The sequence below is a fragment of the Crocuta crocuta genome, unplaced genomic scaffold (genome assembly GCF_008692635.1).
Source record: "Crocuta crocuta isolate KB4526 unplaced genomic scaffold, BGI_CrCroc_1.0 scaffold193, whole genome shotgun sequence".
Classification (NCBI taxonomy): domain Eukaryota; kingdom Metazoa; phylum Chordata; class Mammalia; order Carnivora; family Hyaenidae; genus Crocuta; species Crocuta crocuta.
Genome location: NW_027529624.1, coordinates 2,828,474 through 2,853,102, shown reverse-complemented (window position 1 = coordinate 2,853,102; position 24,629 = coordinate 2,828,474). Strand labels below are relative to the sequence as shown.

Genomic DNA, 24,629 nt, shown 5'->3' with positions numbered 1-24,629 from the left:
ACACCTTGCAGATGTAATCCAAGGTAGATACAATCTAAAGTTTGAATTTTTTTAATCATGAAATACAGTGTATGTACAAAAGACTGTATATTTATAGTTTTGCATTTAACTTCCAAGTAGAAGCATATCTAAGAAATTTTATTTAAAGTTTTTTTTTTAAGTTTATTTGAAAGAGAGAGTGCATGCACGCATAAGCAAATGAGGACAGAGAGAGGGGGAGAGACTCCCAAGCAGGTTCCACGCTGTCAGTGCAGAGCCTGATGTGGGGCTCAATCTCACAAACCATGAGATCATGACCTGAGCTGAAATCAAGTGTTGGACACTTAAGCAACTGAGCTACCCAGGCACAACTCTTAAGAATTAAAAAAAAAATTTTTTTTTTAATGTTTGTTTATTTTAGGGGGAAGAGAAAGAGAGAGCGTGACTGGGCAAGAGGTAGAGAGAGGGAGACACAGAACCCGAAGCAGACTCAAACTCACGAACTGTGAGATCACGACTTGGGCTGAAGTCAGACACTTAACGGTCTGAGCCNCCCCCCCCCCCCCCCCCCCACATAAAACTTCTTAAAAAGTAAAACATTATCACCATATACAATGGTAAAAATAAATAATGAAGTTTAAAAAATCTGTAATATCACTACTCAAAGACTACTCCTGTGAACTTTGGTATTTTTTCCCAGGTGGCTCAGTTGGTTAAGTATCCAGCTTTGGCTCAGGTCATGATCTCACTGTTCGTGGGTTTGAGCCCCGCATTGGGCTCTGTGCTGACAGCTCAGAGCCTGAGGCCTGTTTTAGATTCTGTGTCTCCTTCTCTCTCTGCCCTTCCCCCACTCACACTCTGTCTCTCTCTGTCTCAAAAATAAACAAGCATTTAAAAAATAAACAAGGTTTTTAATTACAATTAAATGTTTTTAGTACTTTAAAGCAATACAGACAATTGGAGAATCAACTTGACCATTTTAAAACTAACTTGAGAACTAACTTTAGGACCTGTTTGTGGATGTCTGCACAACATTACCTCTCTGGGCATATAAAGGGCTATTATTAGATGAGATTTTTTTTTCCCCATCTGCAGAAACTTTCATATAAGAGTTTAGCTAGTGATTATAGAGAGAATTTTTAAGTACTTACTTTCTTTTAATTGAGAAGAAACTGTTTTTGTAGGCCTGCCAGTGGCAATTCCAAACCTGGGTCCTTCCCTGAGCTCTCTGCCTTCTGCTTTGTCTCTGATGCTCCCAATGGGTATTGGGGATCGAGGAGTGATGTGTGGGTTACCCGAAAGAAACTACACCCTACCTCCACCACCTTACCCGCACCTGGAGAGCAGTTACTTCAGAACCATTCTACCTGGTAAGTAATACAGTTATTTGGGAAATTTGAAGAAAGACTAGAGCCTCTTCTTCTTAAAGATTTGAATAAACCTATTTTCTGTTTGTCAGTATTAGATATTAATCTCTGGGGGGGGGGGAACTCTTTATATGTTATTGTACCTTTCCTCTTGGAATGTACAGATAACACATTATTAATATAGCAGTTTGACTAAGCTTAATTTCTTAATGACACAAACAGTTTTTCTCCTTTCTCCTCCAGTATTTCCTTGGTTTAATTTTTACGATTTTGCAGTTGTAATTCCTGTCAACCACATGTCCAGCTAGTGTCATTATTTACTATAAGTTAAAGTATATTGTTTAAGTTTATTGACTTTTTCAGTGTATATTTCAGAAAATTTAGCAAATGGGGAGAAGAACCACTCATAGTCCCATCATCCATCTTCTTGGTATATTTCCTTACTGTCTTTTATTTTGGTGTATAGAGTTTTACTGCTTTCTGTAATTAAGACGATACTTTCTATATGATTGTGTGTATCCTTACTTTTTCCACTTACCATTTTCCTGTGTTGTTACATAGTTATTTTTTCTAACTTTTGCATGGTTTTCATAATTATTCTTTTTAATGCTGCATTATAATCTACTGAATGGATATTCCATGGTTTATTTATCAGTCTTTATTGTTGGACAGTTTGGCTTTTCCAGGTTCTTAATACTATTATAAGAATGCTTTTGTGTATAGTATTTATAGAATGCATTTAGCGAAGATGACTATAAGTGGAATTTCTTGTGCAAGAGCATATAAAAGTGTTTTTGGGGTTTGTATGCTCTTGCATGTGAGTAGCTGTATTAAGTACATATGTACTTCTATATATTTAATTATATAAATATATAGATAGATATATTTTCCAAAGAGGCTTTAGTAATTTACACTCCCACTGGCAATGCGGCAACTACCATTCACCACATCCTTACGAGCATGAGTGTTTAAATATTTCTTTTGGTTTTAATAAAGCAGAAACATTTGACTTATTTTGAATAGACCCTAATGTGCTATGATAGTTTAATAACTTAAAACTTAGTTGTATGTAATTAACTTTTATTAAATTAAAATTATGTGGAAGATCTGCTTTTAAGTCACTTTACCTTTTAGCTATAATAGGGGACATTTCGGTATCTTAGGTTTCAGGAATTCCAACTATGTATATATTTAAAAAATTTTTTTTAATCTTTATTTTTGAGAGTGAAGCAGAAAGAGAAAGTGTGTGAGCTGGGGAGAGGCAGACACAGAATCTGAAATAGGCTCCAGGCTCTGAGCTGTCAGCACAGATCCTGATGTGGAGCTTGAACCCATGAACCGCGAGATTGGACACTTAACCGACTGAGCCACCCAGGCGCCCCCCCACCCCCAACTGTGTATATATTAAAGGCATCATTTTAAATGCTCAATTTCCAGTGACTTCAAAGGAGCATAATTTTTTTTATGATTTCTGAGTTTCTCAGGGAAAACTGAATTATGGTACGTGTATATTGCTGTTTATAAGGTATATATATCAGTTAAACCAAATAGGAGACTATTTTATGGTCTATTTATGTTGCTGTTTTTAAAGTTTTTTTTTTAAAGTTTTTATTCATTTATTTTGAGAGCCAGCAAGCATGAGTTGGGGAGGGGCAGAGAGAAAAAAGGAGAGAGAGAGAATCCCAAGCAGGCCCTGCTCTGTCAACGTAGAGCCCTAAGACAGGGCTCAAACTCATGAACTATGAGATCATAACCTGAGCTGAAATCAGGAGTCAGACGCTTAACCGACTAAGCCATCCAGGCACTCCTATGTTGCTATTTTTATAAAGTATAAAAGTAAGCTAAACCAAAGAAGCAGATGAGAGATTTAGTTATATTTTAAAGGAAAATATATTCTAAGATTTGGAATTCCTTATATTTAACAATGTACACAAAAAGTGTCTGAAATCTCATCTTTTTCTTTTTTCAGGCATTTTATCTTATTTAGCTGACAGACCACCACCTCAGTATATCCACCCTAATTCTATAAATGTTGATGGTAATACAGCATTATCTATCGCCAATAACGCTTCAGCTCTAGATCCCTATCAGTCCAATGGAAATGTTGGATTAGAACCAGGCATTGTTTCAATAGACTCTCGCTCTGTGAATACACATGGTGCCCAAAGTCTTCATCCCAGTGATGGCCATGAGGTGGCCTTGGACACAACAATCACTATGGAGAACGTCTCTAGGGTTACCAGCCCAATCTCTACAGATGGAATGGCAGAAGAGCTTACAATGGACGGAGTTGCAGGCGAGCATTCCCAAATCCCAAATGGCTCCAGAAGTCATGAACCTCTGTCTGTAGATTCTGTGAGCAGCAACCTTGCAGCAGACGCTGTAGGACATGGTGGTGTGATACCCATTCATGGGAATGGCCTGGAGCTCCCTGTGGTCATGGAGACAGACCACATTGCAAGTCGGGTCAACGGGATGTCTGACAGTGCCCTCAGTGACTCCATCCACACCGTGGCCATGAGCACCAACTCTGTAAGCGTGGCACTCTCTACCTCACACAACCTCGCCTCCTTAGAATCTGTTTCCCTCCATGAAGTTGGCCTAAGCCTAGAACCTGTGGCTGTCTCCTCCATCACCCAGGAGGTTGCTATGGGGACAGGTCATGTAGATGTATCTTCAGACAGTCTTTCTTTTGTACCGCCTTCACTGCAAATGGAAGACTCCAATTCAAACAAGGAAAATATGGCAACCTTGTTTACAATTTGTGAGTGTGCTTAGCCTTTTTCTTTTGGAAATATTGCTAGAAAGGGCTATCATCTCTGACAGACTTAGTCACAAAGTCAGGTATTGTTTAAAGGAGTATAGAAAGTAACTAGACTTTGGAATTTTTTTGGTGTGTATTGTCCTTTATGTTAATACCATTTTCTTAAGTCAGATGACATACAGACATTTTGTTGGTTCTTATAGTATCCTGAAGTAAAGAAGCCATAGTCATTTCCTTCTGTGTTTTACAGATAAGCTCAGCCCAGTAATATTCAAGATCTATCCCTGCGTTTCAAAAATAGAGTTAATTATAGAAGTAAATTTCAGTGAGGTATTCTGTGTGTCATTCTGTGTGCTTTTTCAACGTAAGACACATTTATTAGGTCACACGTAATTTTTTTTAACCCTATGGAAAGACGTAGGTGGATACAAATGCAGTTTTTATTTTTCCTCAGATTGCATAAAAAGTACTGTAATTGGGCATGTAAAAGTTCTTTTTATAGGTCAGCAATAACAAAAAGCAGTATAAAAACTGTTGATTTGTTGGTGTCACGGCATACTTCATTTGTGCAGGAAACATGTTGAGTGCTTAGTGTATGCCAGCCTCTGCTAGATGCGGGGTAGAAAATGGCACAGCTGCCTTTAAAGAGCTTATCGTCTGATGGGAAGCCTGGGCAAGGAAACAAGCTATTGTGACATGATATAAGTGGGAAGATGGGATTAAGTGCCAGGTCTAGAGGAGTCTGAGGGGGCATCTAGGCCACAGAAGGAACAGGGAAGACATACCAGGGGATGCTGTGTATGTGTTACCACAGACCTGACGGACATCAAAGATGTTGGTAGCAGAGAATCAGGAAGAACAGCGTCTCAGACAGGAGTTGGCACCCATACGTGCTAGAACTAAAAGAAAGTTACGTGGTTCAGAACTGCTGACGCATAAGTGGGGGTGGGGGAGGATGATGGGAAAGAAGTAGGAGCCAGAACACACAGAGTTTTCTAAGACCAGTCAAGGGTCTTCAGGAGTGAGGTTGGGGATGGGGCCTCTCTTGCAAAGTGAGCACTAGTTTGTTAGAGGCAAGTAGCAGGTAAAGTAGATGATGCCATAATTTAAGCGAAAGGTGATTTTCTAACCTAGAGTAGAGGGAATGATGGTGAGGAAAAGTGGGGGATATTTACAGAAGTTGGGGGCAGAGAAGGGTAAGAAGATAGGCCTGGTTTCTGGCAGGAGACTAGGGGGTAGTGGTACCACTCCTTAAGATAATGGCCAAAGACGACTGTTGTTTTTTGTTGTTTTGTATTTTTTGTTTGTTTTTTTGAGGACTGATGATGGATCTGGTTTCAGACCTGTTGATTTTAGTGCTTATAAAATACCCAGTAGAGGTGTTTAGTGAGAATTTTAATCTGGAACACAGAGATCTATGTGCAGATACTTAGGAATCTTCAGCATTAAGGCATTAATCACAGCCTTAGAGGTGGGGTGAAATTCGCTCCTAGTGCGAGGTGGCATATGAGAGGGTTGGGGATGTTAAGATGCACTGGCAGGAGAAGAGCTCCCAAAGTAGGCTGAACAGGAGGGTCAGAAGAGTGGGACGGCTTCTGGCGCCTCAGAAGCCAAGCAGTGAGGAGGACTTTTAAAGTCTGAAGTTTATAATTTTAAAGTATATTAATTTAGAAATGTGATCATTGTAGGCTTATTAACTTAGCAGAAGATCAGAAGAGGCCTAAATATACCTGTCGATCCTTTTTGATGTGGGCGTACAGACCCTCTTGCTCCTATGTGTGTTTTTAAAAAAAATGTATAGTTCATATATACGTTTTAAATTGTACAATTTAGTGGTTTTTAGTATATTGACAAGGTTGTGGAACCATCACGACTACGTAGTTCCAAAACAATGTTGTCACCCCATAAATACACCCCCCTAGCAGTCGCTCGTCATTCCTTCCCTTCTAAACTCCCCTCCCCGCCCCTTCCCTGCCACCATTCTCAGGCGGCCACTAATCTACTTCCTATGGGTTCGCCATTTCTGGACACTTGATATAGTGGAAGCATACAACCTGTGGCTTTCCGTGTCTTACCTTTAGCATAATGTCGTGGCTCGTCCATGTAGCATGGACCAGTACCTCATTCCTCTTTATGGTTGAGTAATACTCCATTGTATGGTGATACTACATTTTGTTTATCCACCTTTCATTCTCGAATATGTAGTTTCTCCTTTTGGCCATTATGAATAATGCTGCTATGGACATTCATGTGCAAGTTTTTATGAACATGTTTTTACATCTCTCAGGTATATGTTTAGGAGTAGAATTGTTCTATGTTTAACTTTCTGAGAAATCACCAGACTGTTTCCTGAAGTGGTTGCACCATTTTCAATTCCCAACATCAGGGTATGAGAATGTTCTAGTTTCTCCACATCTTTGACACACTGTCTATTATAGCCAACTTAACTGGCTGTGAAGTGGCATCTCATTGTGGATTAGATTTGCATTTCCCCAATGACAATGATTTTGAACCTCTGTATGTTCTCATTGGCCATTTGTGTATTTTTGGAGAAGCCTCTAAGCATTTTTCTGGTAAGAAATCTGAATCTCATTTGGAGATTTAATATGGATTCTTGTTAAGCGCATTGGAGAATCAGTTCTCACCAACTGTAGGGGATCTCTAATATTCAAGGAATTTTTAGTCAAGTAGTAGTTGAAGTAAGATACTATCTCTGCTTTGCCTAAAAATGAAAACATTGGTATTTTATGTCATTTAAGTAGAAATGTGTAATGATTGCTCAGGAAAAGAAAGACACTCTGATGGCTGTGGTTCTAAGGTTTATGTATTCCAAGTATTTTGTGGACAAATTCGGAAAGTGTGAACATAATCCTTGACTAATAGGGTCATGTGTACTCTTCCTTAACAGAAATAAAGCAAAAGGTTTTTGGAGAATGACACTCATGAGCTTATAAAAATGAAGTTACAGTAAGCGTAGAGAACAGTATATGAAAGCACCACCCTTTCTGACAATGCAAAAAGAAAGACCGTATGAACAGTAAGAAATTAAGAATTTAAGCAAACGTGTCTGCAAGAATCTGATTCTACCTATTGTCCCAAAGAGGTCAATTTTTGTCCCTCATTCATTCATTCATTCATTCCTTTCTTTCTTTCCTTCTTTCCTTCTTTCCTTCCTTCCTTCCTTCCTTCTTTCTTTTTCTTTCTTTCCTTCTTTCCTTCTTCTTTCCTTCTTTCCTTCTTCTTTCCTTCCTTCTTTCCTTCTTTCCTTCTTCTTTCTTTTCTTTCTTTTCTTTCTTTCTTTCTATGTGTCATCAGAACCTGGTTGACCAGTTAGTTGACAGTGAAACAAAAGTGAACAGTGGTGCTGCTGGCTCTGATTCTCTTGACCTGTATTGTCATCTCTGTTTTGGCTTTGCGTGACAGCATTTCAGCTCAGTTTCCTCATGTAGTTGGGTAGAATTGGAATCTTGGGACGTTAGATGTCATATCTAAAGGTGTTTACCTAATGTAAGGAATAAAGTACTTCATTTTTGAAGTAATATAGTGTTACTTTTCAATCACTGTCTTATGGATTGAATAGTAAAACTGTCCTGTGGGATTAAAAAAAAAAAAAAAATCAGATCCTGTCAGAGAGAGATCTAAGAATGGGATATGTATTTTAGTGTAAGAAAGTGATTGATGAGAATATTTTTATTAGAACTTTGTTTCTTATTGGTTACATTTTAGTAATTAGCATTTAAATTAAAAAGCAGGTGGCAGTTTAGGCTGCTTGAACTAACCCCATTTGTGTCTCTCAAATTTCCCATCCATAGGGTGCACTCTCTGTGACCGAGCCTATCCCTCAGACTGCCCTGATCACGGACCAGTGACTTTTGTTCCTGACACTCCAATAGAGAGCAGGGCGAGGCTTTCTCTCCCAAAGCAGCTTGTTCTTCGCCAGTCAGTTGTGGGAGCAGAAGTTGGTAAGAACCTTGGAACTCTAGAAGCCCATTAGTTCTCTTCCTTTGTAGGGTAGAGTTGTAAAAGTGAATACGTATAATTTAGTCATTATTTGGTTGATTCAAAAGTCAATTTATTGCTTAAGAATTATTCTTTTAGGAACATTTGTCTAGTAATAGCAATAAATCAAGTTAAAACTTTATTGAGAAAATTCCCCTTTCTTAGAATCAGAGTTGAATAAAAGAGAAAATCTTGGCCTCAGTCTGAAGATGTTTATTCTTGGTTGTATTGTCCTCTAACAATTACAACAAAACACTCCTTGAAACGGATGTTTCTTCTGTAACACATGGAAATTTACCACTGATAGCCTTTTGTCACAAAAGATAGATCAAATGTTTTTAAATTTCCTAATACTCCTTAGGAGAAAGGAATAAGAAGCGTAGACTGCCGGGAGTTTGGTTACCCATATTTGAATTTAAAATGGTTTCTAAATTGCTGTGCCATTTCTTTGAAAATATCAAACTAGATTCATTATTTTTCAGCTGTAGTTTGGGCATGAGTCAGTTGAAAGCATTAAACAGCTTAGAATAATATAGAGCAAGGCTTTAAGCACAGATGATTTTATAAGTTTGATTTATTTTGTAGTAATTGGTCCATGTTTTTGTAATCAAGTAATGTTCTCTAGTCATCTGGAAGGGACTTGGTTTGGTTCATCGTGTCTAAAACTAGGTTTAGGAATTATTTTGTAGTAATTGGTCCATGTTTTTGTAATCAAGTAATGTTCTCTAGTCATCTGGAAGGGACTTGGTTTGGTTCCTTGTGTCTAAAACTAGGTTTAGAAATTTCTGATAGTGGTTCTTACTTTGCATATTTCTTCTGAGATTCATTCAATCTGTTCATTACATTTTCCATATTTATAGGCTAGAACCCATAAATTAGCTACCTCACAGGAGTGCTGGGGTATCAGTAGTTCTTAGGTTCACTGAAGATAAGATTCTTTACATGAGCGAAGCTACTCTCTGTTGTATATCCTGTTAGATGTTTAAATCATTGATTGGGTAGTTGGTGTCTTTTCCCTGATAGGTGTTTGGACTGGAGAAACCATTCCTGTGCGGACTTGCTTTGGACCTCTCATTGGCCAGCAGAGTCACTCCATGGAAGTAGCTGAATGGACAGACAAGGCGGTTAACCATATATGGAAGGTCAGCGTTCATGAAGCTCTTGTGTGACTTTTGGATGTTTTTATTATAGTGACATAGTTTAAAGTGTAAGAGTAGTAAAAGTGATGTAGTAAAAGTCCTACCATGCCATTTACTTGTCTGTCATTTGTTTAATATTATATCCTTTTTGTTTTTTGCAGCCAAATTATAATATTTAGCAAAATACCAGCTACTGAATTTAGAAGATAAACTGTTTTTAGTCTTCCTTTTGTTAGATAATCAGTGCTGCTTCATTTTAATTACTTGTGGCAGCTGAAGCCATGGACTTTGTTTATATGACGAAAGTCTTATTTTGTAATCAATGAAAACATTTCTCAAATAGTTAGCTTGAGAAACCCTTCTGGGATTGGAAGCTGAGATCATTTCTCTAATTTCCTAATGGGAGAGGCTGGAAACGCAAGTTTTGACATAAACAGAGATTCCTGTAACGTGTTAATAGAGATTCACTCGTAGTCAATAGATTGAGAATGATGCCTGGAGTGAGAGGAAAGTAGGTCTTATGATTGTTGGAAAGATAAGGTGCTCTGGCACTGGGGACTTCAATTTTGGTTTCCAAAAGGAATATAGAAGAATGCTAGGCATTGGAAAAAGAATGAGAAAAGATGGTTCTCTGACCTTTATGTACATTCAGTTATCCAGCCCCACCATGTGGTAGGTGATGAAGACAAGTAGACTGTTCTTGTTTGTGTTTTCCAGTCAAGCCAAAATGTGAATAATCCAGAGCAAAGTCATTCTCTACCTTGAGCACTAACTGTCAGTCTCCGATGGTATTTATGACGTTGCTGGAAATGGGGGACTGGTGGGATGACAAACGTGTGACAAGGCAACCATGGATTTCCCCACTGACTGGGAAGGCTGAGATCTGCTGCAGAGTAAATGAGATTGTTGCTAGCGCTTCAATTTAGTAGCGCTTCGTTTGTCTGTCAGTTCATTTGACGTGTATGTTTACCTTCTGTTGGCAGATCTACCACAACGGTGTCCTAGAATTCTGCATCATTACAACTGATGAAAATGAATGTAACTGGATGATGTTTGTGCGCAAAGCCAGGTGAGAGTAGTCTGGATGAATGTTTTTCAGTAGGAAGCTTTGCATAAAATAGGGAAGAGCCAAAGAATCCAGATTGTACTGCTGCCTGAATATATGTTAAGGCCTAAGGCTTTTTACCTTCTTTACTCCAATAGTTGCTGACTAATGGTGATTATAAGTCAAAACACAGGAAACTATCCTGTTTTTCAGTAAATAATTTATTTAAACTGCCAGCACAATAAAGAATGATACAGTTATCATTGAATTTGCAAGTGGGTACCTTCTCTTTATGATCACTCTTAGTCACCCCTCAGGCTGTTGTAGTTAATTCCTGTTCAGTTCTCTATATCTGTGTCTTTGTCATCTGCTCATAAGAGACTTCGTTTTATTGACTTGACTTCCGGTGGTAGACGCTCTAGTGTTCTGACTATGAAGGACAGTCAGCTGATGTACGGAAGTATGAATTCTGTTTCTCTACGAGCCCCTCCTGATAGGGTAGAGAATTAGAAAAATGACCTAAAGAAAGTAGTTATGCTTAAGTTTTCATATAGAGTTTTTGTTCTAGGGATATGATATATTTAGTGTATATTTCAAAATTGGTCTGCTTGATCTATTAAATGTGATAACTTAGGAACCGGGAAGAGCAGAATTTGGTGGCCTATCCCCATGATGGAAAAATCTATTTCTGCACCTCACAAGATATCCCTCCTGAAAATGAACTGCTTTTTTATTACAGCCGGGATTATGCTCAGCAGATTGGTAAGTTACGATAAGACTTGTTTCTCCTGAATCTAGCATGGTAAAAACACCAAGGACCAGAAGTACTTTTGGTAATGATTTGCATGTAAGCTGAAGCAAGTTACATACCTTTGTATGTACAAAAGTAGAATAGTACCCCTATGTTAGAAGTGTTAAAATCTGTGAGGTTCTTCACAAGATGAATATTATTGACTAAGTAGTATTTATTTGAAAGGAACTTTGTGTTAAGACTTTGATTTCTGGTGTTTGAAGTTCCTGAGGCTGCTTTTGAGCCAGTACCATTGTGATTAAATTCATAAAGAACAGAAAATCTCCTTTAATTGCTTTAATTTTCATAGTCTTTTCCTTTGACCTGTGTCATGATGACAAGTGATGTTTAAGAGTTTGTACTACAAAAACAAATTTTTTTTTAATGTTTATTTTTGAGACAACACGATTGGGGGAGGGGCAGAGAGAAAGAGAGAGACAGAATCTGAAGCAGGCTCCAGGTCCCAAGCTGTCAGCACAGAGCCCGACACAGGTCTTGAATTCAAGAGCTATGAGATCCTGACCTGAGCTGAGTCAGATACTTAACAGACTGAGCCATCCAGGCGCCCCACTACCCCAGTACAAAAAATTTTTTTAACAAAACTTTTTTGCCTGGGAAATGTATTATAATTCAGTATTTGTGTCTGGCATGCTCTGTGAGATGCTGGGAATAGAGTATTGAACAAGACAGTTTTTCAGGTAATGGGCAAGGTGGAAATTTGGGTAGAATGAGAATTGTAAGCAACATTAACATCAAGAACAAGTTTTAAAATTTAAAATGAGACATTGAGTAATGTTTTTTTTGAAGGTGTTCCTGAACACCCAGATGTGCACCTCTGTAACTGTGGCAAGGAGTGCAATTCCTATACAGAGTTCAAAGCTCACCTTACCAGCCACATCCATAACCATCTTCATAGCCAGGGCCACAGCAGCAGCCATGGGCCGAGCCACAGCAAAGAGAGGAAGTGGAAGTGCTCCATGTGCCCCCAGGCTTTTATTTCTCCTTCCAAACTTCATGTCCACTTCATGGGTCACATGGGTATGAAGCCCCACAAGTGTGATTTCTGTAGCAAGGCTTTTAGTGATCCCAGCAACCTGCGGACCCACCTCAAGATACATACAGGTACGTTATATTGGACCATCCAAATGGAACTTCGCAGCAATTAGAAATGGCGGTGGTAAAGAAATTGCAGCAAGATAGTCTTGCAGGTATAGAAGTAAGATGTTAGAGAATGAATCCAGCTCAATCGGAGCCTCTGATTAGAGCTCACTCCTGGTCACCAGCCAGTGCCAATTTCTCTCCTGCGACTATTGCTTAGTAAACACTGCCAAATTCTGCTTTTTGAGGTTCCACTTTTTAAATTCCATGCAATCAACCTCTTTCTTTTAGGACTTACTGTTTAAAATACATACTACAAAATAACTGATGAAGTTTTAGTTTTCTTGCTTGAGTCCCTGGTTCTCCAAATCTTTGACAATAAAATTCCTTCTTGCCCTTTGCATTAAGGCTGAGTAGTAATAACAGAGACTATATGGCCCACAAAGCTTAAGATACAGACTAGACTTAAGAAAAAGTTTGCCAGCCCCTGATTTGAGTAATCTTATTTCTGCATTCTTAAGAGTATTTTAATTCATCCCTGGCTTATGAGGTCATATGTTTAAAAAAAAAGGGAAACTGCAGACTTAGGTTGTGAAAGTATGTTTGCAGACAAGTGCTAGAATTCATGAGGTTTTTAAAACAATTGAGGTTGGTTCTAGGATTTTAAGTAGTAGTATTTTTTTTTTCAGATTTTATATCTTATGTCAGCTATAAATAGTAAAAAAGTACTTCTATACATTCAGGTAAATGGTCCTAGAAGGAGGTCAGATTTATTAGCTTCACTGGCTTTAGCTGCAGAATATAAATTCGTTTTCTCTGGCTGGTTCTAGGTAGATAGTCCTAGAGAGTGATGTTCCAGGTACCAGTCAGTTCTGTTTCATTGCTGCCTCAGCCACATGCCCATACGTGTGCCTGTTCATCTTGAGAGTGCTAATGATTGTTTTAGTCACAGTGTGGCACTTTGGGTTCACGTGCAGGTCAGAAGAACTACAGATGTACTTTGTGTGACAAGTCTTTCACCCAGAAGGCTCACCTCGAGTCCCACATGGTTATCCACACTGGCGAGAAGAATCTCAAGTGTGATTACTGCGACAAGTTGTTCATGCGAAGGCAGGACCTCAAGCAGCATGTGCTTATCCACACACAGTAAGTGCTCCCACAGCTGGCATGCCCCCGGGGTGGTGAGCTCGCACTGCCCATCCTCAGCCCCCGCCTTTGGCACCCTGGTAGCTACTGCTCGGGTCCGCACAGCCAAGCAAAGTTGGAAATCTAAGTGTTTGGTTCTATCTTGGAAGATTTTACTTTTTGCCTTATTTTTCTTATTTTTCACTTCTCTGTATTTACTTTTTTTCAACACATAATCTAATTTAATTTAATAAATATTTAAGTATCTCCTTGATGCCCAGCATTATGCCAAGTAGTAAAAATACAGAGATGGAAGACGCAGATCTTGTCTTTAAAGAGCTCAAAGTCCAGTAAGAGAAGCAGAACAATACAGCACTACCAGACCTTGCTGCAGTTAGAGTGAGCATCAGATCTCGAGAGGCTGTGGAAGAGAGTCACAGACCTGGCCAGGTTGTCCTGGGAGAGCTTCCTGGTAGTCTGAGCTCAGTGTTAAGATCAATTAGAATTATTTAGGGAGGCAGGGAAGGATAAGGGGTGGGAATAGTATTCTAGACAGAGGAAAGGCACATTTGGAAACACGTACATGAGGGTTGTGGAACACAAGTGGTTCTTTACAGTTAGAGCATAGTGTGCATGTGAGAACAATGGAGAGAGAGGCGGGAGTAAAGTCATGAGCCTTTTATCTCACTAGAAAAAATAAATCTCATTCTGGAAATAATGGGGAGCCACTGAAGGATTTTACCTCCCCGTGTAGCAGGCACTGTTCTATGCCATGTGTGTGTTTTAATTATGGTAAAAAACAGAACTTAAAATTTATTATCTTAGCCGCTTTTAAGTATATGGTTCAATAATGTTAAGTGTATTCAGTCTCTTATACAGGTGTTGAAGGACTTTAGGAAAAAGTCAAGGTGAGATGTTCCATTTTATAAAGGATTGAAGGAGAAGGTTAAATATTAGACTCATTAAGAATTTATTACATGAGGGGAGTCTTGGTGGCTCAGTTGGTTAAGCATCCAACTTCGGCTCAGGTCATGATCTCAGTGGTTCATGGGTTTAAGCCCCATGTCCGGCTCTGACNCTTATGCACATGCACTCTCTCTCTCAAAAATGAATAAATAAACATTAAAAAAAAAAAAGAATTTATTGCGAGAGAGGCACCTGGGTGACTCAGTTGGTTAAGCGTCCAGGTCTTGATTTCAGCCCAAGTCATGATCTCACAGTTCCTGAGATTGGGCCCCATATTGAGCTCTGTGCTGATAGCATGGAGCCTACTTGGGATTCTCTCTCTCTCTTTGCCCCTCCCTTGCTTGTGCTTACTTGCTCTGTCAAAATAAATAAACTTTAAAGAAAAAAATTTTTAAAAAGTTTATTGCATGAATCCAAGTGTAATTAAATGTCTGGGCTATGTTAGTTACGGTTGTAGTAAGGAGAAGAGAACAGATTTTGTGGTCCTGGGCTTTTATTTTTAGAAAATGTTAAAAGAGGGAGAAAACTTTTGTTGGCTTATGTTATGGAGGTACTATTTAGAAATTTATGTTCATTGGAAACTTGATATTCTGATAAGGTATAGTTAAGATATTAGTTCTTTTGTCTGATTCCTAATTAAATGCAACCTGAAACACTAAAACATCCACTGAGTTTGGATCTACATTTATTAACGCTCAAAATGACTTTTTAGAGCAAAGTTTTATGAAATAGCTTCAGTATTAGTGTAAAATTTTAGAAATTAGACACACTATCAAATACTACATAGAATATACATACTGGCACTGAAAGCGATCTCTGGCATCATTTAACCCAGCTGCTTACGTTAGTCAACTGAGCCACCATAACAAAATACCTTCCTGAGCTTGGAAATCCAGGATTGGTGCCAATATGATTGGGTTCTGATGGGAGCCTGCTTCCTGCCTTGCAGGTAGCTGCTTTCCTGCTGTATCCTCACAATGGGGAGACAGCAAGCAAGCTCTGGCCTGTCTGCCTTTTCATGTGACGCTTACCCTGTCATGGGGGTCCCATCCTCATGACCTCATCTAAATCTAATTGCCTCCCATAAGCCCCACCTCCAAATACCGTGACATTGTGGTTTATGTCTACAGCATACAGATTTGTTGGGGGGGTGGGGCACACAAAATTCTACCTGCAACACTGTTCATAATAATCACTTAGAAAATGTGAAAAACAGTTGGTGCCAGGACCCCACCTCCAGAGATTCTGATTTAGTTGGTTAGGGGTAGAGCCCTGGGCTGTTTTTTTTTTTTGTTTTTTTTTTAAAGCTCCCCTAGTGACTCTGATGTCCAGCCAGGGTTGAGAGCTACTGAGTTCATCCAGATGGAAGACTTGTTTCCACAGTGTTTATGACAAGTGGTTAAATAGTTTCTTCTTGAATACCACACAGGTGATTTAGTTTTGAGGAAAAGTTTTGCTTGAATCAGCTTATGTCAGCCTCTATTCATTCTACATCTGCCTTCTGGAATGATATACTTAAATTTAATATGTCTTTAAATTTACAGACTTTCATACTTAGGATTGCTGTCGTATTTCCTTTTAAGCCCTCTTTTCATCAGCCTTAATGTCCCTAATTTCTGCAACTTTCCCTCTTATCACCTGGTTTCAAATTTGGTACCCAGAAATGAACATTAATAAAGTGGAGTTATTTTCTTCATTAACTTGGCTTTCTCTTCTTTCAAGTGATGCCTGAATTTGCACTTGCTTTTTCTGTAGCCATTTCACATCATGATGCAATATATAAAGTATTTTTTAATGTTTTTTTATTAAAAAACCTAAATTTAAACATTTTTTGAGAGAGTGTGCACGTGGGGGAGAGGCAGAAAGAGAGGGAGACACAGAATCTGAAGCAGGCTGTAGCCTCTGAGCTGTCAGCACAGAGCCTGACACAGTACTCAAACTCAAGAGCTGTAAGATCATGACCTGAGCCCAAGTTGGATTAACCAACTGAGCCTCCCAGGTGGCCCACAGCATAATGCAGTATAGGTTATTTTGCAGTTAGTGGTATAACTGTTTCTCTCCATTGGGGTTGAGCATTGTCTGGAACATCCAGTATTCACCAATGAAAACACTTCTCTTAAATGTAGATCTGGACTGTTTGTCACAGTGGTGGTATATAGTAAGCCTCTTTGCCAAACTCCCATGGGATAAAAAGTTTTTAGATTGTCAAGACTTTAGCGTGTAAGTCATTCATAAAAGTTATACTACTCAAAATACTTTTTTTTTTTTTTTAAGTTATTTTGAGAGAGAGCATGAGCAGGGGAGGGGCAGAGAGAGAGAGAGAGGGAGGGAAAGAGAGAGAATCCCAAGCAGGTTCCCCACGCAGTCAGTGTGTAGGGCTCGATGTGAGGCTCGAACCCACAAAACCATGAGATCATGACCTCAGCCAGAATCAAGAGTTCGTCACTTACCAACAGCCACCCCAAAATAGTTTTGGAAAAAACTGTAGGTTTCCTGTGGAGATCATTGGTAAAATTTTTAAATGTTTGTAATTTTACCTTAGACATTTCAAAATGGATAAAGTACTATTGGAATTCATTTTATCTGCTTAGGAAAAAACCCAGCTACAGCCCTAAAGCCAAATGCGGGGGGAGTTCCCTCCACAGTGTGAGGAGAGCGTGAGGCATAGAGCAGAGACTGGCTTTGTCTGTCCTTTCAGAAAGGAACTTGAGAACAGGAGCAGGACACTTACTCCCTGGGTCATCTTAGTCCCATGGCTTTTTAGATACCGGCTGTAGGATTTATATCTTCAGCCTTACATATCTAACCGTTCAGTCAGCATCTCTGGGTTTTGGATGTTTACTAAGGCAACTCAAACCTCAGCTCTTAATATTATGTGTACAAACTTGATTTTCCCCCAATGTTCACCACCTTGGCAAATGGTACCACCATTCATTCATCCTAGTGGCTCAAGTCAGACACCGTGGAGCCATCTTTAACTTGGTCTTCCATTCTTCATTGAGCTTTACCTCATCCAGACCACTGGCGTCTTTTGTATGGACCATTTCAGTAGTCTTTCAGCCAGCCTTCCTGCTCCTGTTCTCTCCTCGTGCGTGCCTGATACAGTTACCCAGGCACACACGTAAAAACACTGCATGCGGTCATAGCAGCCAGAGTGATCCACTTATTTATTTTATATTTATTTTTTTAAAGTTTATTTATTTTGAGAGAGAAATCTATGAGTTGGGGAGGGGCAGAGAGAGAGAGAGAGAGAGAGATTGATTCCCAAGTAGACTCCTCGCTACCAGCACAGAGCCTGATGTGGGTCTCAAACCCACGAACTGTGAGATCATGACCTGAGCTGAAGTTGCACACTTAACCGACTGAGCCTCCCAGGCGCCCTTGGAGTAATCTGTTTAAGACACAAGTCAGACTGTATGGTCTCTGCTCATAATTCTTCATTGTTGCCATCATACTTGGGTTAGAAGATCTTTATCATAGTCTGGAAGTCCCTTCATGATGTGGTTGTGCTGGCGTCTCCCACTTCATCTTTATTACTTTTCTCCTCATATTCTGTATCTCCCTGTTTTTCTGTCTCACTTCAGGTTTTTGCTCAAAAATGTTGTCATCTCACAAACATTTGTGCCACCTGGCCAATACGTAATGGGCTCTTACTGTGGTGGTAACCATATCCCATACAACAAAAAATTACCCTGCCCAAAATGTCAGTTCTATCAAGGTTTGAGTAACTCTGGCTTAGACATTTTAGAGATTAAAAAAAAACAAAGAAATCGTGTAGACTAGGAATTTTTTTAACTCTTTTTTTGAGCAGCTGAACAAAAGCATAACAAAGGCTCGATATGCAAAACAGATAAAAGAAGGTTAAAATCCTCGAAGAAGAGGTAGGGTGCACTGAGAAGTTCTGAAGCCTCACCTCCTTAGCATTTCTACCACCTTCTCCCAGCAGGAGAGGGCAGTGAGGGACTCTGGAGCTATAGGATGTGGAAAACAAAGTCCNTCCTAATCCTCCTATACGTGCAAACATATGGTATCTGTCCTTCTCTGCCTGGCTTATTTTGCTCAGCATAACACCCTCAAGTTCCGTCCATGTTGCTGCACATGGACATGTATATATTCTTACTACCACATTGGAGGGGCACCAGGTGGGCTCAGTTGGTAGAGCATGCAACTCTTGCTTTACAACAGCAGGAGTTGTAAGTTCAGGCCCCATGTTGGGTATAGAGATTGTTTAAAAATAAATTATTATTATTTTTTTCGAGAGAGAGCATGTGAAACTGTGCACACACACATTTGAGCAGGGAAAGGGCAGAGGGGAGAGGGAGAATCTTAAGTAGCATCCTCTCCCAGCGCCTAGTGAGATGTGGGGCTTGGTCTCATGACCATGAAATCATGATCTGAGCTAAAATCAAGATGTTGGACACTTAACCAACTGAGCCACCCAGGCGCCCCAAAAATATAATCTTAAAAAAAAAACCACAAAACCCACCACCACATTGGAGAAGAGGTTAGCATTATCCAGCAAAGTTAAGGTTGTGCATACCCTTTCATGTTACTGTACTGCACCTGAGTATGTGCCGTAGAGAAACTCAGGCATATGCAGAACAGCATGCAAGTATAAAAATATTCATAGTTGTCTTGCCTGTGATAGTAATTGGAAAGCACCCAAACATCCATCAACTGTAGACAAATCCCGTACCACCCAGAAGTTGTGGTATGTTTGTAAGGAGTGCACAGCAGTGGAAGGGAGCAAACTACTGGTTCTCACAGCAACTGGAATGGATTTCATAAACATCAGACACAAAGGAGATAGATACAAATAGCTCAAGTCAATCTATGCTGTTTAAACTATACAGATGTTTTATGACTCTTCTATTTCCTATAAAGTAATCTGATTCCAGAAGAGTACAGCTGTGCTCACTTCGGCAGCACATGCACTAGACGGTAGAGCTCCTCTGACCGAGACCCGAGGTTTTGCAGAATAAACGTGGGCCTCAGTTGTCCTGTGTTACCCCAAGTCAAATGTTTTTCCTTGTGTTGTTCTTAGAGAACGCCAGATCAAGTGTCCCAAGTGTGATAAGCTGTTCTTGAGAACAAATCATTTAAAGAAACATCTCAATTCTCATGAAGGAAAACGCGATTATGTCTGTGAAAAATGTACAAAGGCTTATCTTACCAAATATCATCTCACCCGCCACCTGAAAACCTGCAAAGGTCCTACGTCCAGTTCATCGGCACAGGAGGAGGAAGAAGAGGAGGACTCCGAGGAGGAAGAGCTGGCAGACTCTGTGGGGACAGAAGACTGTCGGATTAACAGTGCTGTGTATTCGGCAGATGAGTCTCTCTCGGCACATAAATAAAAGCCAACTATTTTGGATGGAAAATGCAAAAGGGAAAAACATACAACTAGTTATCCACTACAGTGGTTTTTATATAAAATGGTTTCTGATTTTATTCCAGCCAACAGTCAAAGCAGACTGGGAATGGATAAAGCACTTATAGAAGAGTATCCTAATGAAAACACTTTAGAACAGATTGGGGAAAGAGAGCAGGTAACCTATTTTTAAGTGATTATGGGGAGGAAGGCGTCAGCTTTTGAAGTCTGTTCTTTATTTGCATGGGAAACTAGGTGATGCTTGAGTCAAAGCTGTCCTCTGCCCAGACCAATCAGATTTATTTTAAATTCTTCCATTGTTCCATTTTCCTCCCAGCTCTATGACTTGGTAGCACTCTAAACTTGGCCCCTGCCTCACAGTCATCCTGATTGCTGATTGTGGTTCTGGTGTTTTGTTTTATGTAGACTATTGTGACTTAAGTCAGCCCAGAATGGATTGGAACACAGCAGTGTAAGTTTGTTACTTTGCAGCCAACAACTCTGAAGCAAGACCTGCCTTAATCTCTCTTGGCTTCTTGGGAGTTTAGGGTAGACCTTGCTTCCCAGAATTTCAGCAGTTGCCTAGAGGGCAGATACAAAAGGACCAGCCAGGCAGTGGGCAGTGGTGGAGAAAAGAAAAGGAGAGATACCTGGGTCACTGTCCAGAAAACTAGCTTTGACGGAAGCCAGGTTGAGCCACCTGGATATTATTCCTTAGAGAACATGTAGGTTCAGACATGTGTCTCTCTGTCTCCAGTAAAGCCTCCAGTCTCCAGACAAAGGGGACCCAGAGGTGCAGTGACCCAAATAATGCCTGCTGGATAATCTGACAACAAGCACATGTGGACTCAGCTGGGAAAGTGGTATCTTGGACCATGGAAGGAATGAGGGAAAGATCCTTTATGTCTGATTTATCCTGTGGAAGAGAACAAGACACTATTAAAATGTTGCCAACTCGGAATGACAGATGATTCCAAACACATTGGTGCATTTGCAAGGTTAGACCTCAGTTGACTGTGAAGGATCTCATCAGTTAAGCATGGTAGGTGCCAAAGAATTTCGAAGGTATAGAAGGCTTAATGGTCACCACCTGGGTGTGTCTCACATCCCAGCTTAGTTAGTTCATCTGTCCTGTCTTTCACCTGGTCTCACCTGCATACCCAGTTTCAGCAAGAGGCAGACGCATCCTTGAGTTGACGGTTGATGTATCATGTTTCTCCTGCTCTAAGATGCAGCCTTGGGGCTGGAGCAGATAGGACTCTGGTGGGAAGGTTTTGCTGCTAATGTATTTATGGAATGAATGTATTTCATTCAAATCTGTATTCCTCTAGGAAGGACTAAAATAAAAACCTTTTTTTAAAATACAGGATTCCTCTCGTAATCTCATTTTGTGGAAGAATAAGAATGAGTCACTTAGGGAAAAATCAGGTATAACTTGATTTTTTTTCCCCTGCCTAAGGTTAGAAGTGGAGAAAGTATTTCCTAAGTAGTATAACTTTGAAATAATATTGTATTTCTGTATAACAGGGCTTGAATGAGTTCTCCTTCCTGTGTTTCCCACTGTCCTCTCCTCCCTTCCTCCCTAAGGGAGGGCCCTTACTATGCTGCCTCCTTGGAGAACTGTGGCAGGCAGGTCCAAGGTTGAGGGGTGGGGTGAGGGCTGGCTGCTGATTCTGGTTCTTGAAGCCTCTGCCAGGAGGCACTGGTGGGACTGGTGCAGCTCCAAATTCAGCCTTTTGCTGAAGGCATCCTGGTGGCTGGCCACCTCTGTTCTCAGGAAGCTGCTAGTGCTGCAACCACATGCCTCCTTGTTCCCTGTATCTTAGGAGCTTGGGCTGGGTTAAAGTCCTTCATTTCCCAGCACTGGTTGGAATGCCATCAGAGATAGTTAAGCCTGATATGAAAACAGGAAGCCTGGAAAATAGTTGAGAATGATGTAGCTGTTGCTTATTTACAACCATCTCTTCCATTTTTTACCTTTTTTGTTTGTTTGTTTGTTTCTTTTGAGAGAGAGACCCGTCCTGAGTGGCAGAGGGGCAGAGAGAGAGGGAGGAGGAGAGAATCCCAAGCAGACTCTGCAATGTGACTGCAGAGCCCAGGATGTGGCTCAAACCCATGAACTGTGAGATCATGACCTGAGCCAAAATCAGACGCTTAACCGACTGAGCCACCCAGGGGCCCCTCCACTTTATACCTCTTAGATTGCAATGGCACATTCTAAGTTGTTCCCACAAAATGAACCTAGTAACTGCCCTTTGACAAGAGTTTACTCCACCTTCTCTGCCTAGTGCAGGTGGCTTCATCTGTTGCTTCTGTTGGGGTCAGTCTGTTGTTGGAAAACCATCACATTGAGAGACAGGATGTGAGTGTGGGCTCTGGAGCCCTGCTGAATGTCTGCAATGTGGGCCTTGCTGCATGACGGTTCGTATCCTTAGCCTAGTTTTGCAACCATTTTATGCCTCTGTTTACTTAACTGTAAATAGAGAATAATAGGATTTCCCCTTTTATAATACTGTTTAATGTTAAAGTTATTCAATACTAATAACTGCTATTTAATGTAAAGGCTTATTATGGTGCCCCACATTAAGCAGTATAGTCTTTCAGTTTTAAATTAGCCTCACATAGATTTCTAGCCTTGAAGTCTATAGGTGACTCAAGATGTTCCAGGCTTTAGTGATACAAGTAAAACCTGCATGATTTGAGTCTTCAAGGCCAAGCCTAGAAGCTTTCACAATTTTCTGGTAGATGAGTATATAATGCTTGGTGTTTCCTTCCTTAAAAGGTGAGTTGTTTATCCATGTGTGTGTGCTGAGCTCAGGTCCTTTGCACATCAAACGGCAAAGAGGTGACAGGAATTAGTTTCCTTCAGCCTCTTCAGCCTGTTGGCTTATATATATACTTTGTTTTGTTTTTTGAAGTTTATTTTTTTTTGAGAGAGAGCAGGGGACGGGCAGAGGGAGAGAGAGAATCCCAAGCAGGCTCCACACTGTCAATGCGGAGCCCGTTGTGGGGCTCAAACTCAAACTGTGAGATCGTGACCTGAGCCAAAATCAATAGTCCTATGCTCCACCGACTGAGCCACCCAGGTGCCCCATACACACTTCCTAGTAAACCCTCCTTTGTGCCTTGAGCGTAAGCATGCCAGAAGCGATCAACCTCTTGTCAGGTGTGTAAACTTACAGTTTCTCATCACCAAAGTTACCCCATAGAGTCAAATACTCAAAACAACAAATCCTCAGGTATATAAGTGATTATTATCTGTTATGGGTTGAATTGTGTTCCTCCAAAATTTCATATATTGAAATTCTAACCTGTAATACCTTGGAATGTGAGCATTTTTGGAGATAAAGTCTTCAAAGAAGTGATTTAGTTAAAATTGAGTTCCTTCATCTGGTATGACTGGTCCAATTAAGAGGAAATTTGGATAGAGGGACACCATGTGAAGAAGACACAGGAAGAAAATCACTTGTCTGTAAGACCGGGAAAGAGGCCTCGGAGGAAACAACTCCGGTGATCCCTTATCTCGGACCTTTGGCCTCCAGAACTGTGAGAAAATTGATTCTGTTGTTTCGGTCCCCCAGTCTGTAGTACTTTGTCGTGGCTGCCGTGGCAAGCTAGACACCATCTAACTGAAGGTACCGTCTTTATGATGGATGCATAATGAGGAACAGCTTCCAGTACAGTGATTATAATTGTAACCTTAGCTTTACAGATTCTCACTCGCAACATGGATGGCAGCAACAGTCGTGGGATGTGTAGCTGCTGACAGGTTTCTGTACTCCTGAAAGGGGTAGCGTCACTTCTCAGCTAGGTTTTTTCCTTCATTTTCCTTACATAGACACACTGTAGAGTCACGCAGCCCCCAGGCCTGTGTAGTCCTCACACAAGGACAGCTTTTCCCAAACCATCTATTGGGGCACATGGGTGCCTCAGTTGGTTAAGCATCCGACTCTTGGTTTCGGCTCAGGTCATTATCCCATGGTTCATGAGATCAAGCCCCATGTGGGGCTCTGTGCTGATAGCATGGAGCCTGCTTGGGATTCTGTCTCCCTCCCTCTCTCTGCCCTTGCCCTGCTCATGCTTGCCTTCTCTCTCTCTCTCAAAATAAACTTCACAAAAATAAAAAATAAATCTTTAAAAACAAAACCGTTATTAAGTGCCAACCCAGTTTAAGGCATTGTAGAGGAACTGTTAACAGAATGGCCAGAACTCTGCCCCTGCCCCTTGGAACTCAGAGTCTGAGAGCCCTGATTGCACAGCTGTATCGCCTACGAAGCTAAAAATGTTGTGTCGGGGTCAGCCCCAGGCCTACTGACAAGTCTCCTGGGCTCCCCAAGTGATCCCAAGCCAGTCCACAGGAGTCTTCTGTTGGAGATCACGAAAGATACGGGCGTAGACGTCCACACCTAACGCAAGTCAGACCATGGGGAGTGTTATAGGTGTACTGTTAAAAGCTAAGAGCAAGAGTGAAAAAGTCCTCAGAGAAGCCTAGTAAAGTGGGGGTGCACTGGATCTAGCTGTAATAACATAAAGATGGGGCGATGCATTTGAGATCCAGGACAAAAAATTGTAGAGAATACCTAGTTTACCAAATCAATAGCTGCTTTTTGATTATTTTATTTTTAATTACAATGATCCTGTCTCCTTGTGGCAGGCATTGTTATAAATGCTTTATAAATAACATTTAATCTGCACGTCCGACCTGTGGTTACTCCTACGTAAAAAGAGGCTGAGGTGCAGAGTTATGTGGCACGCGGTTCCACAGCTAGTGAGTGGTAGTGCGCTGGTTCTTCAGTAGTGTCCCGTTGAAGTTGACATCTAACCATGGCATATATCCAGCTTACAAGTCTTGAAAGGAAATCACAGAATCTAAAGTATTGCGCTAGATAAAGCCTATTTATATACATGAATTAGGGAGCTCATGAAAAGCATGCTTAGGTCTCTGGTCTCTGCTGTGGCACCTCTCCTCTCCACACCCCCCCCCCC

General features: G+C 40.5%; 1 protein-coding gene across 7 annotated transcripts in view; it reads left to right on the top strand.

Annotated features, from left to right (window-relative positions):
* The window catches only part of PRDM4 (PR/SET domain 4), a 50,845-nt gene that overhangs the window by 5,994 nt on the left and 20,222 nt on the right, over positions 1–24,629 (top strand). For 6 of the 7 annotated variants that reach the window (XR_013334645.1, XR_013334643.1, XR_013334648.1 and 3 more), the window contains exons 3-10: positions 1,164–1,349; positions 3,316–4,110; positions 7,923–8,072; positions 9,133–9,251; positions 10,232–10,317; positions 10,928–11,055; positions 11,891–12,205; positions 13,159–13,327. Coding sequence is in view for 2 of the 7 variants with exons in the window: in XM_077762021.1 (XP_077618147.1) it covers positions 1,164–1,349; positions 3,316–4,110; positions 7,923–8,072; positions 9,133–9,251; positions 10,232–10,317; positions 10,928–11,055; positions 11,891–12,205; positions 13,159–13,327 (1,948 nt within the window). In the remaining 5 variants the exon portion in view is untranslated. Of the gene's footprint in view, positions 1–1,163; positions 1,350–3,315; positions 4,111–7,922; positions 8,073–9,132; positions 9,252–10,231; positions 10,318–10,927; positions 11,056–11,890; positions 12,206–13,158; positions 13,328–19,316; positions 21,008–24,629 lie in introns of those variants that run through there. The other variant, XM_077762020.1, reaches the window with a different exon arrangement.